This window comes from Alligator sinensis, unplaced genomic scaffold (assembly GCF_000455745.1).
Source record: "Alligator sinensis unplaced genomic scaffold, ASM45574v1 scaffold74_2, whole genome shotgun sequence".
NCBI classification, from domain to species: domain Eukaryota; kingdom Metazoa; phylum Chordata; order Crocodylia; family Alligatoridae; genus Alligator; species Alligator sinensis.
In genome coordinates, this window is record NW_005841931.1 from 3,035,439 (window position 1) to 3,052,660 (window position 17,222).

A 17,222-nucleotide genomic window follows, 5' to 3' on the forward strand; every position below is an offset into this window, starting at 1 on the left:
CAAAGGGGTGGGGCAGGACAATGGGGCATCGGGCACCAGTAAGGTACAACACAGCAGCAAAGCCAATGGCTGGGAAGCTGAAAAAAAAAAAAAAAAAAAAGGGGGGGTCGGGGCTGGAGCACTTGTTCCCAGGACCTGCGTGCATGGTTCAGCACCAACATGCCTAGTGCAGTGGTGGGGTAGGGAGTATCCATGTGCTCAGTGCAGGAGCAGGGCACCTGGGGAAGCCCCTGAACCATGCTGCAGCTGCAGCACACTGGTGCAACAGCCCATGCCCCTAAGAATTCAGACAGCCCTGTTCTATATAGTCATTAAAAACTTTTCCCCTGTAGCCCACTGAGACTGCCTCTAGCAGTTCCTGTCTCTCTCAGCAGGTTTATTTTAAACTCAAAACAAAAAAAAAGTCATTCAGGGTGAGAAACCCAACCAGGCCCTTTAGTAGGAACACTGCACTTGCAACAACATCCTTGACCCACTTAAGAGCTCTTAAATGATTTTTAAAATAGAAGGTTATTTGACAGGGCCATGTTCCCTTTAGGCTTCTTGCAATTACATAACATTTCTAAAAGTGTTCTACAACTCAGGGCTGTCCAACATCTGAATGGCTGGGGCCCACACATGGCGTTGTGTAGACCCCCCCTTCCCTTGTGCCGTGGGCATGTTGTTAGGCCCTATGCTCAGGGCTGGGTGCAGATTGTGGAAGATAGAGTGAAGAGCCTAGAAACCCTATCAACAGCAGTAAGAGTGATGGAGGAAGCAGTGCTAGGAGTGGGAGCTGCAAGTTACCTCTCACAGGCCGGATGCCTGTAAGGGCTGCCAGTTGAATACAGCTCTGTATTAGATGTTTGCTTGACCAAAACACTAAGTCATCTGAACCATGCACTTCCCAAAATTAAAATATTTGATTTTTCAATCCTATTTGCTTAAAAAAAATTTCTGCCTCCTCTCCCCTTTGTGGTACCAGGGTCTTCCTTCTCCACTCAAATGAAAACAGTTTCTGACAGGGTGCTCAAAAGCAATTTCTGCCCTGAAAATTTGTTTTAAAAATGTCCCAGGGGGACAATAAGAAAGGGGCAGGAGACCCCTTCCCTCATGTGGGTTGCAGCAGAGACAACCTGCTGCAGCGATAAAAAGAGAAGTCCTGAGGACGGGGCATACTCACCCCCTCCAAACACAGCTGGGCCAGACGAGCTGCAAAGGGGCAAAGCAACCATGTACTTCATCAGTCGCTTTTCTCTGTAGGTGGGGCCAGTGTGTGCCAATGACGTCATTCTAAAATGCCAGCCAGCCGGAATAAAGGCTGGCAGCAGGAAAACAACAGCGGTGGGGGACACAGCAGGGAGGCAGCTGCGGGATCACGCCCCCAGGCTGAGCAGAGAACGCGGACACCCACAAGGAGGGACCCAAGCGAGACTCCACAGGAGGGCCCAAGGCTTAAGTTAAAGGGCCATACCACCATCGGCGACAAGGGAGCCGGCCAGGAGGAAGACACAGATATACGGTGAAATCAACAGAAGCAGGACTCATGAGTGGGGAGCGGGCCAGGGACTCTCCCTGGAATTTTGGTTCCTTTTGTTTCTTTTGAAGCCCAGGGGCCCAAGAGGGGCTATTGGGTTAACTATGAGGGCCGAGGCTGCTCAGGAGACCCCAACATGGAGAAGCTAGGCCCATCCGTAAGGTCATCACACCGCCCCAGGCAAACCTGGGTAGCAGGAGCAAAGACTGTTGTCAACACCAGGGGACCCGAGTGGCAGGAGAGAATGGGACACTACATCGAGGTGAAGCTGAACCATACATTGTTCAGCAGTCCCAGTAGGCTGGCGCATGGCTGGGGTGGAGGGGAGGTGGAGCCCCAGCAATGCCCGCTAGTGACAACACGTGGTGCGTTCTACATGGCCCTTCTGCTGAACATAACACCCAAGATGTGGCAGGGGAGTCCTGGGGGACCCCCCACAGAGCACGCAACCCCGTGTCATGACAACAGGAGCTGTCCTCGCAGCAGACCCCTAGCACATGCTCCAGAGTCACTAGGGAGAGGCTCCACGAAGTCAGGTGGGCACACAAAACATATGGACCAAAGGGCTTGTTAGTTTACCTTTGAACCTTTTCAGCTTTATACTTGGATTGTTGTTTTAGGATGAGACTAAACTGTCTGGGCCAGACAAAACACCTTTGTTATGTGCATATGTTCAGCACCTAGCACACTGGGATCCTAGTTCATACCCATAACAAATTTCTCAGAGTGAACTCAAAACAGTAGAATTCAAGCAGCTAAACAAGATACTCATAAAGCAAGATGGATTTGGCAACATCTTTTACTGGACCAGCTTTCTAGTTGAGAGAAATATTAAGCAGACTCTCAGGCACAAGGGGTTCCTATGGACGTGCAGGGAGCCAGCGCTGATGTGCTAGAAATCCAATGCGTCAAAGCAGACTCGATTAATTATGGAAATTACTGTGCTACAGCAGCTTTCCGCATCACAAGCATCAGGGCACTTAGAATTAACGCTCATTCAATGAGCTTTAGTTCAGAGCACCTTGCCACTATTTCTCAGTATGGGGGACACTGATATACTTGACACTCAGGCACTTTTAATTGGTGTGGTTTCCTAATTAAAGCACTGCCCCCCATACCGCCCAGAGCATGTGTAAAAATACCCAGGATGCCCAAAAAAATATCAAAAGGCATTTTTGTGCCCAAGAGCCTGTTTCTCCAAACTGAAATAGTGTCCAATAAAAAGTTATTACCAAACAAATCCTGCTTCTCACATGCTCCTGTTCTAGTCAGAAACACCTTTTTCCAATCTGGTCTTCTGACCACAATGCTAGGCTATCTACCAAAGATTCTGATACAGTACCATGCCCATCACCAGTGGCTGTATACCTCCCGCAAACATGGACTTGAAGCAATTCAGCAGCACACGGCACCATCAGCAGAAGAGGAGAAAGCGTTACATTAAATCTAAATACAACACAATAGTACTTCCTCTTCCAAGTTGCGGGCAGAGGTGCTTTAATGTCACAGTCAAAATGGGGCCCAGTAGTAACTGCAAATTGAAAGATGACAAATTGCAAGGGGGGATTAGTGGAGAAACAGCCTCTGATCCAGAGAAATGAAACCAAATGGGTAATGGAGAAAAGGAGAGGATCGAAACAGAACCTTGTCCATCACAGATTGACTTTTCTGAGAGTAGCTCTCTCTTTCTGTCATTAAAAGACTGAAGCAAATTTGACAACTACATAATAGGTAAAACAAGAATGGGAAAAGTAGGGCGGGGGAGAGTAATTCCCTTCCAAATAAGATACATTTCTCCCAGTTTATCAAGGTGATGGAAAACTAGGGATGCTTCACTCTAAGTCAAGCTTACACTTCAGTATAGTACCAAAATGTGATGTTCTTCCCATCATTCTTGAGCCAGTCTTCACCAAAATCAAAAGTCAAATAAAGGGCACAGAAATCAGAACTAGAAACAGAATTAAGCATTTTTCCTCATAAGACATTTTGTACAGCTTTCTATATTTACACTTAAGCAAATAAGCAAAACCTGAAGAAACTGAACACTTTAGAGTGCTAAAATCAAAACATATGTAATACAACTTTTTAATTTCAATATTTAAAGTACAGAAAGTGGAAACTATGAATATCAAATACAAATTTAAACAAGCCACTTGTCCTCCCCTAGAATAATCAATGTGAGCTACTTATAGAAACTTACAAATTTAAAGTAAACTTGAAACAAAATAAATACTGTACATACATTTTCCCTGCCTGCAGGCAAAAGAGGATGGGAAATACTGTTATGAATTGAAAAAAAAAATGCTCTTAAAGCTGCAGCATCCCATTTCCCAGCCAAATATTCAACACAGTAGTGCGTTTCTGTAAAAAGGAAGACACACACACAAACCTCTATTCAGACAGACAAGCTAATATTTTCCACAGACATTCAAAAAAAGGATAGAAATTAGATTATGACAGTAGAAAAGGGAGAGGAAAAGACAAATGGGCCAGCAAAACTTCACTATAAAATTAGTAAATATAGCCAAGAATTATCCCCATTTTTCAAATTTCATGGATTTAAAAAAAAAAAAAAGAAATATCTGCAAAGCATGGCAAAGTTAGACATTTCCCAGCAGAAGTGATAATACATATTAATATAATCTCTTAAAGTGATCCCTTTCACTCCCTTCCCACAGCATGAAACTCTTATGGCTTAATTTATATTAAAAGTAGAAAAAGTCCTTTTCAAAATGGAAATAGAGCTTCTGCAGAAGCATACACATTTCCTGATCAGTGCTACTTGTATTTCCCACCCACTGAATGATTCAGCACTCATTTTGCACCCAGAAGTAGGTTTTTGTTTTTTCTTTTTTTCCTTTTCTGGGTAAATGGATGATGCAGCTTTTAATCCAGTTTAATCACGAACAGTAAGGCCCTTGGTTCCATTTATACTTCTGCAAAATAAAGCAGCTCTGGGTTCACTCAATCCCAGGGCCATGAACAGCTTTTAAATGGTCTGGAAGTATTCTGAAATGAGCTTTAAAAAGACACTAAAGATTTTTGGTGGCAGGAAGGTTAGGAGGAGCAACAGCTATGGGATTTTACCTCCCCAGTAAGTTCTAGCCTTGGATTTACTCAGATCCCTCATTTACCAGCCACCAGTATCATTTCAGCCCTGGATTTATACTCCTACAAAAAAGTTTTCAACATTTATGACTATGTCCTGGTGAATGAAGGCAGCCTATGCCATAGAACAAAGCTGGGGGAAAGCTGAAGCTCTCTAAAAGATGACCATGACACTGTGCTCTCTCAAAATTAACGCAAGTATTTCAGCTTTAAAAAAAAGAAAACAAAAACAAAAAACAACCCCCCCCCCAAAAAAAACCAACCCCCTTTGATCTAAAAGAAAATTGTTAATTCTGAACATCCAACTGTTTCAAATGATTTCTTCAAGAATGACTTCATGTGAAATATTATAGGTTGCATAGGTAAACTACCTCAGAGGTCATTAAGGGCTACCTTGTAGCCAGGGTTTATTAGCAAGAATAGTAAAGGGAGAAAAGGGAAAGTTGCTGGAAGTCTGATATAATTTCTAGGTTGTTTCCCATTCTCGTATTTTTCTTTTTTAAAATTACAAAACCTTGGGAATACGGAAAAGGATAGAACTACAACGTATTTCATTTCATTTCATATAATTATTTCTCTCTCATTAGAAAGTTTGAGATAAAGTTAAATGTAGTTATTTAAAAAAAAAAAAATCCAAATTTTGTTATTTTTTTGAAAATATCCTCCTTGAAAACATTCTGTCCTGGTTGTCCTGTCAGTGCTCTCCCCCTATCAATGCCCCCCTTCCCCCACCCCCAGATCACCAAAAGTGAAATACTGGAAAAATATAGGGGGTGGAGTTGGGGGAGGGGGGGGGTCTCTTTCCAAAACTACAGCACCAGGTTCAGCCTATCTACAAACAATGTGGTGCGATAGTGTTTTCTTTAAGAACACAAAAATTTACCAATACACAAATACATAAAAAAGTGAGGTCACCACATCCTCTTCATGAAGCTATCAAAAGGAGACTTGTTTGTTATTACCATCTATCAGGACAATTTCTTTTAAACAGATTCTTAAGATCCCCACCCCTTCCCTTCCCTCCCCACTACCTAAAAAGTCTAAAACTCTTAAGGATAGATATCTGCTGGAAGCATGAAACAAAGGAAAAGGAAACGAACCTAGGCCTACTGACAGCCTTTGAAGACAGTTTAGCATACTCACTACAGTGGAGAGCCACCTTGAAAAGGAAGGAGAGAGAAAGGGAAAGGAACAACAAAATCTAGAAACAGGTATTAAATATGTATGGGTCCAGCCAAGTACTTTTTCCACTAGTAAGGTTACTACTAAATAAAACTTTGATAATTAAGAGGTGAGGTTTTGGGAAATCTGCCAAAGCCAAGCCTTAGGGACAGCGGAAAATTACGTTCTATATCCGAAACATCTTCACTCCAGATTCCATAATGGCATATTTCTGTTTCGTAAAGGTAGTGCTCTCAGCACCTACATCTTTAAGGAAAGATCAGTCTCTGTTCCTCTCTGGCTCTGCTTGAGATCTCCTCAAGAATACCTGCGTCCAGTATATCTCACGCACTTAATAAAGGCAAGTATAATAAAAGTAGGCAGACAATAAGTGGAAAGCAGTTTGCCTTGGCATGCTAAAAATGGAACAGTTGCTCAAAGCCCAGCTAATATGAACTCGCTTCCTGGAGACTGCATAAACAGATCAATTAAGCTTTACATGCTTCTTTGAAAATATAATGGAAGACGGTTAAAATATACTCTCTATTGACCCCTGCTGACTGGAAAATTCATCACCACCTGAGAACAAATAGTTACGATCATTAGTAGAGTAATTGCTTTCCGTCTTCTGCTTCTTCATAACCAGTGAGCATCTCTCATTACTTTTTCTCCCAGCACCTGAACAAAGTTACCAGCACATAATGAGGAAACAAATTATAGACTGACAAAGAAAGCTTGAACTCATCTAAAGTGTCAGTTGGCCATGGATCAACAAAAAAGTCAATTAGTTTTGATGTACACCATTATAAAAATGAAGATAATGTAATTTAAAAGCAAAAGCAGGAGATAAGAGAATCAGGCAATAATCTTCATATCCTGGAAGAACTCAAACCAGCTATCTGACTTATTCATAGCCAACTTATAACTTGGTTATTTCACAATTCAAAAATGGGATGACAATGTGCTAAACAGTTATCACTTTTCAATCAGGAAAACCTGATAAAATATATTTCCATATCTTCTTAAAGGTATTATTTGTATTCTAATCTGAATGTACACAGAAATACAAGACTACATGTCAATTTCTGGAAAATTTAACTGAATTTGCTTTTAAAGACAGCAAGAGAAAAAAAGGTAGATGGGCAAAATAGCAAGTGGAATTAAGACCGTTCAAAAGATCTGGTAGCCAAAGCAAACTTTGTCCTCCCTCAGACAGACAAAATCCCAGTGGGTATTCCTAGCATACCTAAGCTTTAGTTTTGGCTGGACCCTGCAAAATGCCCTTTTCCCAGAATCAAGTAAAGGAATTTCCCCCTCCACCTACAAAAAAAATTAAATAATTTAATTTTATATTACAGAAAAATACAAATTTAAAATCAAAGTTATTTACATGTAGTTCAGACTTGGCATTTTCTATCAGCTGTGTAAAGCATAACACAAATGGTTATACTGAGATCAGCACGCTACCCAACTCACTTACATATGCACCATTAAAGACTTGAATTGGCTATCCTGTGCAGCCTCACAAGCAGTGCACATTCTCCTGCCTCCTTAGACCCTCAAGTAAAATGTATGTTTAAACACACAACTGGTTCTCCCCAACAGTAGTGCTCCCTCCATGCCACATTAAGTCATCTGCCAAATCTTAATTCTGCAATTTAAATTTTAAAGAGTTATTTTTTCAACCAAAACAATTATTCTGAAACAAAAAACAAACAAACAAAAAAAACTTAGCCAGTTGCATCACATTCTCTCACCTCCCTTAGGAAAGATATATAGCTGCTTTTGGTACCAGCATTTTAACTAAATATAAATAAAGTTTCTGGGAATTTCCTTATTTTATTCTTAAAGGGAAGATAATCATCATCACCACCACCACCACCCTGTCTAGGACAAAAAACCCACTAAAAATCAGGAAGAACTGGGGAAAGGGGTGCAATTTAAGACATGTCAGCTACTGAACTTGCATACCTGGGTTCTCCTAGCAGACAGAAGCACCTTTGCTGGTCCACCAAAGTAAACGGAGAAGCATCGTGTATAGTAGGAAAAACAGGTCAAATTAACTAAACTGGCAGAGACATGCACCTTACAAGTCAATAAAAGCCCAGCCAATAGCTTAAAGAGCAGGAAAAGAAATACAATACAATTCCATTTGCCTTAATTTAAAATAATTAATAATGCATCACATCCCTATTTAAGACTATAACCTGAATATCAAATTTGGGAGTCCAGACTAATCACCATTAATGTGGCTCTCCACTGCACCAAACATACATTAATCAAGAACAATTAAAACCTTCACATTCTGAAATCTAAATTAATAACCCTCAAAAAGTCTTCCAAATAAATAGTTTTAAAAATGAATTTAAAGGTTGTCAAGAACTGTCAAATAAATTATTGATAAACCACCTTCATAATCCTCCCCTCATGAATTAGCTCAGACACTATCAGCAACAAAACAATATTCAAGCCCTGATGAGAGACTGTTTCCCAGTCCATCGTCTCTCTGAAGATTCCCCATTCCCAAATGGTTATTGCTGAGCAGGTGTGGCACAGTGAAAATGCAGCATTGGATTTTTTGTTCATCAGGCAGTGTTCTACATGGTACATGCAAGTTTGCTTCAGGCAGAGGAACAGCAGCAGCTCCAGGCTCTGTTGACCTCAATACTAGTCTGTGTAGGAAAGACAGCAGTAGTAGTAGTAGCAGCTACATCAAACAAAGAAGCGTGCATGGCCATTTCGGTTGAGCTTCAGGATCTTCCCAAGGCGCTGTTTGGCAGTTGCCATTCCTTTCTTTGGACGCTTGCCTGAAATATTGAAACTAGTGTTACCAATTACATTTCTTAAAAGAAGAAGTTAAGATCAGAGAAATCAAGGTGTAATATAGTTCATCAGCGAGATCTACAACTTAATTACTTTCTTGCATTGCTGTTCATCTCTACCTGCTTGTTTGGGATGCTACAGGCACATTTGTATGACATTCAGTTATTTTCTTGAAGCTACAGACAGTATTAGGACACACACAGTATTTACTTTATTTATCACATGTACCTTTTCCACCTGCCAAACTGGGGTGCATGTTTTAATGGTAGCATGGGAACATGGAAATGGCTGCTGGGGGCTATGCTGTGCCACGTGAAGGAGGGATGGAGTCCACTCCTCAGCATCATTTACTTTCTCTCTACAGCTTCACAGCTAGGAGTTAAACCCCCTCACAGCTGCTGCCAAAACAGCAGTAGCTTTTGGCTGAGCAGCCAAAAGATGCTACCAAGTCATGTGTTGATTCTGCCTTCCCAAAACAAAGCATACATCTTATCTAAGAGCCCATGGAATATAAGTAAATACAGCTTTGACTGTATATCCCTAGCGTAAGTCAGAAAGATGCATTAATCTGAACCATCGAAATAACATTCTTCTCTTGTATTTGTAGTCCTCGAGGAAATTATACAAGTAAGGCCATTAAAATACCTTCTGCAGTCTTGCACTTCATAAGTCTCAACTCAAAAAAACATGAGAAAGGAAAAAACAAATACATGTACAAAAAAGGTATCCTCCAAAAAGTGTATCTAGAGGTTAGTAACACTGACTGTGCAACTAACCTCTAAAAGCTCAAACAGGACACACGGCCCAATAAAATCCCTCTCTCTCTCTCTTTCCCCCCCCCCCCAATACTCCTGCTCAATACCTTCTGTACAGCAAAAAGTGTCTGCCTGAAAGATGATACTCAATGTCTATATCAGTTCTTTTTTGCAGCTTCTGCTTCAAGTCAGTTTTCTAAAATGTGTACATGAATCAAAAGAGGAAATAAAGCTTTTTTAATGAGGAAAGGGCAATAGAGACAAAGGTTACCTTTTGTTGCTTGGTTGCTGATGGGGGGTGGATTTGATGCTGGCCTCTTGGTTGGGTGAAGAGGTAGAGACATGGATGTCTCACCATATGGCCTGTCAGGACTCAGGCTGCCATCACTCAGCCGGCACTCCCCTTGAATCAGGCTGGAGTCTCGCATACATTTGCCATGCTGGAAGCTCAAGCCATTGCTGTGCATAAAATTTTTATTTTCCTGAACCTTGTGACTGGCTTCTGATGCACTTTCCTTCTTAATATATTTCTGAGCTTTACTTGTATCCTGGAGCAGACAAAGGCAGGGGAGGGAAGTCCCATATGAAAATTTACAATTTCTAGATGCAATTGCCTTGTAATTCTTTTTACTGTAATACCGATCAAATTAAGTATCTTTGAATGAAGATATAGGTCCACCAAGAATGTTACCCTCTTTTAATATGCATTTCCCCCTGTAATTTAAGTGCTCATTTAAAAATACAAGGTGTATTTTTATTTTTTAATGAGCACTTAAATAAGACCACAAAATATTACTAGTTATTGGTATGCGAGAGGCCAGGATTTCTTAAAGTATGTTTTACTGGACCAACTGCATAATTGGGATAGAGCTATACAAGCTTTCAAATGCAAGAAATTCTCCTTCAAGTCACCAGAAATCCTTATTTTCTGCATCATTTCAGGACCATCATGTCTACACCATCACTCAAACACTACTAATTATCTGTACTAGCAGTAGTGACAAGAAGCATCACTAACAGCAGTGACAAGAGTAATCTGCCCCTTAAAACTAGTAGTTCAGCTGGCAAAGCCAGGAGACTTTGTACATGCATACATGTTCTGCTTTTGGGGAGGGGAGGCGGCAAATGCTACATGCATCCTGGCAGAGGGTGGGAGTGGTTCCTGAACCAGGCTGGAAGGTGAGGAAGCAGCAGAAGCTGCAGCAGGCCGAAACACTGATGTAAGGGACAATATGGGAACAAAATAGTCCTGGTAACTGATGGCTTCTAACTATAAAAAACTGCAAATCACAGCCACTAAGTATTTAAATTGGCAAACTGTCTTCAATATTCAACAGTACAGAGAGAGCCAATTCTAAATCAGGAACTAAAAAAACTGAGTAATACCATGTAATTACCATGTTCCTGCAGAACACCAAAAGAGCATGCAATTAAAACATAGCTATTAACGACTATGGGTAGTCTGCAATTTAAAGTATTGCTAACATTTCTAGTGAAAATAAGCTTTAGGAGGTATGATACCCAGTATTTAAGATGCCAGGAAATACTGGAAAGCTCAGAGAATAAGATTTAAAACCTCTTACCCTCAAGGCCCCTGGCCTAAATCCACCCCAGATTAAGAACTCAAAGATGTTCCCATATGCTGGCTATTAGGTGGCCTAGGCAAAATGACTTTGGCAGTTTGTTCAGTTCTCAGTTGGCAAGTGTTCACAACACAAACATTACTGGCACAACTGGCAACTCTGTGGGTAGTCTGAGTGCGGATAACAAGGCAGCTGAATGAGGGAGCACTTCTACAAAGCTGAACTGGGCAATATGGGGGAAAACTAGAAATTATTTTACAATGCAATTCTCTGCGACTGTACAGCCTCTCTGGCACCTTTCACAAACACTAAATTATTTTTTTTTTAAGATAATACTGTAAGCCTCTGTAACAATTTAAAAATATACTTAGATATAACTGAGATGACTAGTGAAACAGAAAAAAATTCAGGAAAAAAGGAGAAAGACATGAGTCATTAATACACATATTCTTCTCCTTGGCATGCAGGCTATCAGAACTTTGACTAAAATACTATTTGATCAATACAGCTCCAAATATGTATGTTTTATAGTCCAAATAAATATGCATATTTGAGTGGTTACTGCATAATGATGATGTTAAATGCATAATTGCAGTAAGGGAAACATTTTTTCCAGGGTTTGCAAAAGACAAATATAATTTCACACTTCATTATGCCTGCTTCTACTGTATACATAATAATCCCAACACTTTCTATATTTTATAGAAGCGAGGGCTTTTCTGGCGATCTTTAATTGGACCAACTATATAGTTCAGAGGGAGATGCAATTTTGCTGCTGCCCTCTGTAAAGCCATAGTATGCTGCAGTTATTCCTTGAAATAGATTAAGGCTCTTCAACACCCTTGCAGCTAGGGGCTGCACACTATGCCAGCTATATGCTATGGGGTCAGACCCCTGGAATTCCTCTTGGCAGTGCATAGCCACCCTGCTCCCCCTCCCCCATGTGACTGTGCGATAGGTGACTGTATGCTGGCTCTTGCAGGCCACAAGGCCAGTGGGCAATTTGTACAGCCCTGAACTAAACCCATCTTTGTGGTTTGGGGGGGAAATACTGTTTAAAATCAGTATGTTCCAAATGAATCAACTGTCATGGTTCCCCTGTTTTACCTGTGGCAGGCTAGGGCATCAGGTCTATGTTGTGTGTCAGGGTTGAGACTATGGATTTTATAGGATGGGCTGGATAGGGATGACCCTGCCTCAGGCAGGGGGTTGGACTAGATGATCTCTGAAGGGTTCCTTCCAGCCCTACTTCTCTATGACTTTATGATAAAGAAAACATATCTTCACATACCTTAATTTTATATTAGAGGAGATTTAAAATGATACTGGTGGAAAAAATCACATTTGGATTACTGTAGATGAGACTACAGTTGACCGTGCTGGTTATATTGCCAGCTTGATGCTTGGAAAAAAATTCACTATTGAGCCTGGAAAACCTCACATTTTGACTTCAAATAAGTATTGGAGAAGACAAATCATGCAACTAGCATCTTTTTATGAATAACACTATACATTTACTTCACCCTAACTCTACTGCCAGCAGGAAAAAAAAAAAACACATCTTCCGATTACATATGCTGCAGTCTATATGCTGAAAGCAGCAAAAGCACTGCAGGCATTCTGCCCACACCTAATACACTTTACCCATTAAGAGATTTCTCAGTGCACAAACTCATCTCAACTGAGAAGCACCATAGATTAACATGGGAAAACCTGAAAGAAATACTAGTTACATATGGTGAATCAAATTATTATGCAAGTAAGTAAAAGGACATAAATAATAGGTATATCCTAAAATGTACGCAAATATTTTGGATGAAATATTTTCTAGTTTACATGGATAAGTACCAAAGTGAACATTTTTATATTTACATTTCATGGTATTTTTCATTTTCTGTGTAATGAACTTTGAAGTGGATATTTCTACTACTTCAAGTGCATACTTCATCATTTTAGTACATAGATGCATTCACAGTTTTAGAGTTTTTTTGTCCACATATATCCCATGTCTGGGCATCAGTTAATAGCTCCATAATAATCAATCAGTAATTTTGATGTGTAGTAAGGAGATCCCTTTTCCAGTTTTACTGGTCTAGCATCCAGTTGACAACTGGATATTTTTTTCTGTAACAAGGGCCTAAAATGTTTTGTTGTTGCTTTTGTTTTTTGGGGGTTTTTTTTACCTGAGGAGTAATCCTGGAAGCTTCATTTAGCTGCTTAGCCCACACTGCTGTACCTAAGTCACTCTCTTCTTCCTTCATGGGCCTACCTAGAGAGATAGTTAACAAGATTAAAACTTTGAAATCTATAAGTGTGACCCAGGGAAAGAAATTAACAACTGAATGACATGGAAAGTAAAGAACCATGGGCAAATTTCCTAGCTATTTACCTGGTAACGCTAACACCTGTAAGATATTCACTCACCACAGCACTTGCCCCCCCGCCGCACGCACACAGTGAAAAAAATCTTTCTTCCTATCCATACCTATTCCAAGTTTCCAACAGAGCAAAGTTCCTGCAGAATGTCCATATGGAGGATGAACGTGACTACATGGTTCCAAAAGTACTGATAGGCAGCGTGCCCTCATTGCTATATTACCAAATAGTGCATGATAGATGCTTTCCTCATAAATTTCAGCCTTTTTAAGGGCACATCCACACATGCAGGCACATGCGCTTGCAGCAGCTCAAGTAGCAGTGACACAAATTTGTGCCTCAGCACACGTGCCTGAACATTCACTTTGATGTGGGGCAAATTGACCCTGCCCAGCTCCTCCTGGATCTTCAGCCAGGGGAAGCTAGAGGCTGGAGCCAGCACTTGTGCTGGCCCCAGCAGCATAAAAAGTTGCCCTGGCAAGCATCTCAGGACTATTTGCCCTCAAGTGCTTCTAAGGCCTGGCTAGTTGGTATTTGGGGACACTAGCTCCTTGTGCCAGGTGGACTGCTGAAGCAACTCTAACCCAGAGTGACCCCTGCCCCCCTACCCACTGCAGCAATCTGGCAGTGGGGGCTGCTGCCTGGCTGTGACCTGCTGCCACCGACGACAGCATCTGCCCCCTTGGACCTGCAGCCCCATTGCTACATGCCTGCCAGATCCAGACATGGACTACATGGCCGCCTAGGCTGTGGTATAAGGACTGCAGAGCTGCCTGTACCTGTGGGCCAGCTACCAATGGACCACGCCTGCACAGCTGGCCTTTAGGCAGCACTGCTGTCATGTCTTCTGGTGCCCCAGCTCTGTTATCTGGGCAGTTAATGCCCAGAAGATGTGCTCATTGTGGTGGCCCTCTTTGAACTTTTGAAGTGTGTCCTCCTGACCCCAAATGGCCAGGAGATCAGCTACCTCATCTGCCCTCCAGCTGAGTCCCTGGCATTCCCTGTTTAAAAACTGCAAATGATCTGACAAAAAAAAAAAAAAAACCAAACCCAAATTCTCTCATTAAAATAGCCAAAGACTGTGTTCTTCTGTGATTAAAATGAAACATCACTATTCTGAGAGAGATCGATCTATTGATCGATCGATCAGTTGGGCAATGTTTGATGTATTTACAATTTTAAAGCAAATCTGGTAGTCTACCAGTGCTCCTATCACCATAATGAAATAAATTCTAAATATCTTTACACTTTGATGTTTGCTTTTGTTTTTTATCATAAAAAAAAAAAAAAAAGAGCTGCCCCTGTCCCGTTCGCTCACCAGGATGTGGGGACAACTGCAGGTGGACCTGCAGCTGCTTTGTGGCACTGAGCAGCACTGATATGCCAGTGCCCTGCTCTTGCCCCTCACTCCCAACCCACAGCCCCGCCAGTGCCCCATAACTCCTAACCCACAGCCCATGCCTACCCACTACTCACTCCCTCCCAGCAGCAGCTCCCTCTCAGCACCAGGACATGGGTCCAGCTGCAGCTGTTCCACCTGCTGCTTTGTGGCTCTGAGTAGTGCCAGCCCTTCTGCTCCCTGTACCTGTGCCCAGGCCACAGCAATCTCCATGCCCTTCCTGGGACGCCCTTGATTGGACTCAGGACCTTCCCTTCCGGGACAACTTCCCCCTGCACAGACTGCTCTGTGAGGCGCTCCAAGCCTGACTCTGGCAGATTCTCCTACCTAGAGCACCCCCCAATCCCCTATCCCCACCTCGCTCTCTCACATATCCCTGCTGCCACCCCTGGCCCATCACATATACCCATAGACCCTGCTGCCACCTCAAATCTCCCCGCCCATCACACCTCCTCAAGTGGTTCCCAGGACCAGGAGCCCCCCCAAGCTGGGGCCACATGTCCCAGCACTGGTGTGGTCATGGGGCAAGGCTGCAGTGTAGCAGTTGCCCCTGCAGCTTTGGCTCCCACCAATAGGTCCTGTCCCAGCTGGTGGCTAGACATGCAGGGTGAGATTTGTAGGGGCGGGGGATGTGGGGAGGATGCGAGTGTGGGGTTTGTGGGTGGATATTGGGGTTTTGTGGGTGGGTAGGGGTGGGGGGTGGTTTGTGGGGGAAGGAGCCACTGCTGGGAAGGGGCTGTGCCTGCAGCAGGCCATGACCAACACAAGGGCCCACTGCTGGCTGCTGGGGCAAGGTGAGCAGGCATCTGGGAGACCCACCCCCACACAATCCCCCCCACCATACACAGTCGTCCTGTCCCGTCCCCTCATGTCCCTGCTTGCCTGTGTCCACGCCACTGCTGCCAGCCTTGCCCTATTTCAATTTCCTTCAGCATACTGAGACAGCGTGCTGGAGCAGCAGGCATACAATGCATGCCCCAAAGCAACTACAGGCTGGGTCCTCCAAAGAGACATTCTAGCACCTGGCCAGATCGTCTCTATGCCTACTGCATGTGCCGCTTTTTTCTGCCATCAGGCATCTCTATGCAGGTGTCTCTATGCCAGCCTGTGCCGTTTTGTTGCGTTTTCTTTTGCTATCGGGATTTCCCAGTATCAAACTTAAGAGTCCGTGCTGCAAACAGAACCATTTTTCATTCCTGGCGTGCCTCCTGTAGCACTTCAAACTGCTTTGACATGGCATAACAGATATGTGCTCACTCATCTGGACACAGCCTAAGAGTCCACATAAAGGTGCAAACTTTTATTTTTCTAACTCACATTCAACACTAGCTTCTTGCTTTGTTTCACTTAACTGCTGCTGTGCTGCACGTGTATAAGGAAGGAAAAAGGCCCTATCCTGAGTATAACAAATCAACATTTCTGTGCAAGAGAGTGAAAGCTAACAACACTGTTGGTTTGTGTTAAAAAAAAAACCCTTATGTCCTAGGCTACACTAGGACCTCAGTTCAACTGAGGTTTGACTAGCTGACAAGGTTTAGCTACAAAAAGAGTCAAGTGTGGGATGGGAGAAGAATAACATTTGCATCAGGCTACGAAGCCACAGCCCTCTTGGCCAGTGCAATTTTATTTAAGAGGACGGACACCTCTTCCATTCTGACATTATTTCTAACTTTGGCTAAAAGACAGGTGGAAAGAAAACTATATAGTAGGTTACCTTCTCATTTCTGAGAACACCTGTGGCCTCGCTCATCAGAATTTATTGCCTGAAATGATACTGAACTTCTCTGTTGTCTAGAGAAGTCAAATTAAAAAAACTAAAATAAAAAAAATGTATTATATTAATTGCACTCAGACTTGGCAAATCACCTTGGGAAGAACTGTGCGGCTAAAACTCCTTTCTGATTAGCTAATCTGTACATGTCAGTCAGGCTGTGCTGCAATTTCCTTTTCCATAAATGAGAAGACTTTTCCAGAAAAAAAAAAAAAAATCTTTCCATGCTAGAAAATGAATTGCTTTTTAAATTTAAGCTAATATGAATTCTTTCCTCATTGAGAAATCGTGTTACTACAGTTATCTGTAATTCCCAGGATGCCTTCCTCTTGAAACTCCTCGGGATTTAGTCAAAATGCCTTGAACTCTAGTCAGTCTGTTGGGTTTTTTTGACAGCCCCAAGAGAATTATTATGCCTGAACCATTTTAACCAATATCAGCTCCCAAGCTTGTGACCAAAATAAGTTCTTTCTGTAGAAATTCTTCTACAAAAGTAGTGGTTTTACCTAACAAATAAAGTAATGAGACTATTTTGGAATTACTTTCTTTTTCCAGACTGGGTGATACCCAAAGATGAATTAAAAGAATAAAGTTCTGTAGCAGGTTGTACATATAATCTTGACCAGGTAAGAATCAAGGCAAGATAAGACTCGTTGGGATGCTCATAAGACAACATTTAGAACTTTGTTTCTGCTGAAACAGTCCCAAAGTAGGCATAGCCTTTGATTAC

At 42.2% G+C, this 17,222-nt stretch overlaps 1 protein-coding gene across 1 annotated transcript in view; it reads right to left on the reverse strand.

Annotated features, from left to right (window-relative positions):
* Nucleotides 1-3,589: 3,589 nt before the first annotated feature.
* KDM7A (lysine demethylase 7A) overlaps nucleotides 3,590-17,222 on the reverse strand; it is a 69,745-nt gene continuing 56,112 nt past the window's right edge. Inside the window, exons 18-20 of the mRNA XM_025198888.1 lie at nucleotides 13,130-13,215; nucleotides 9,635-9,911; nucleotides 3,590-8,592 (exon numbers count right to left, since the gene is read on the reverse strand). Of these exons, the coding sequence (XP_025054673.1) occupies nucleotides 8,498-8,592; nucleotides 9,635-9,911; nucleotides 13,130-13,215 (458 nt within the window). The 3' untranslated portion in view covers nucleotides 3,590-8,497. The remainder of the gene's footprint in view (nucleotides 8,593-9,634; nucleotides 9,912-13,129; nucleotides 13,216-17,222) is intronic.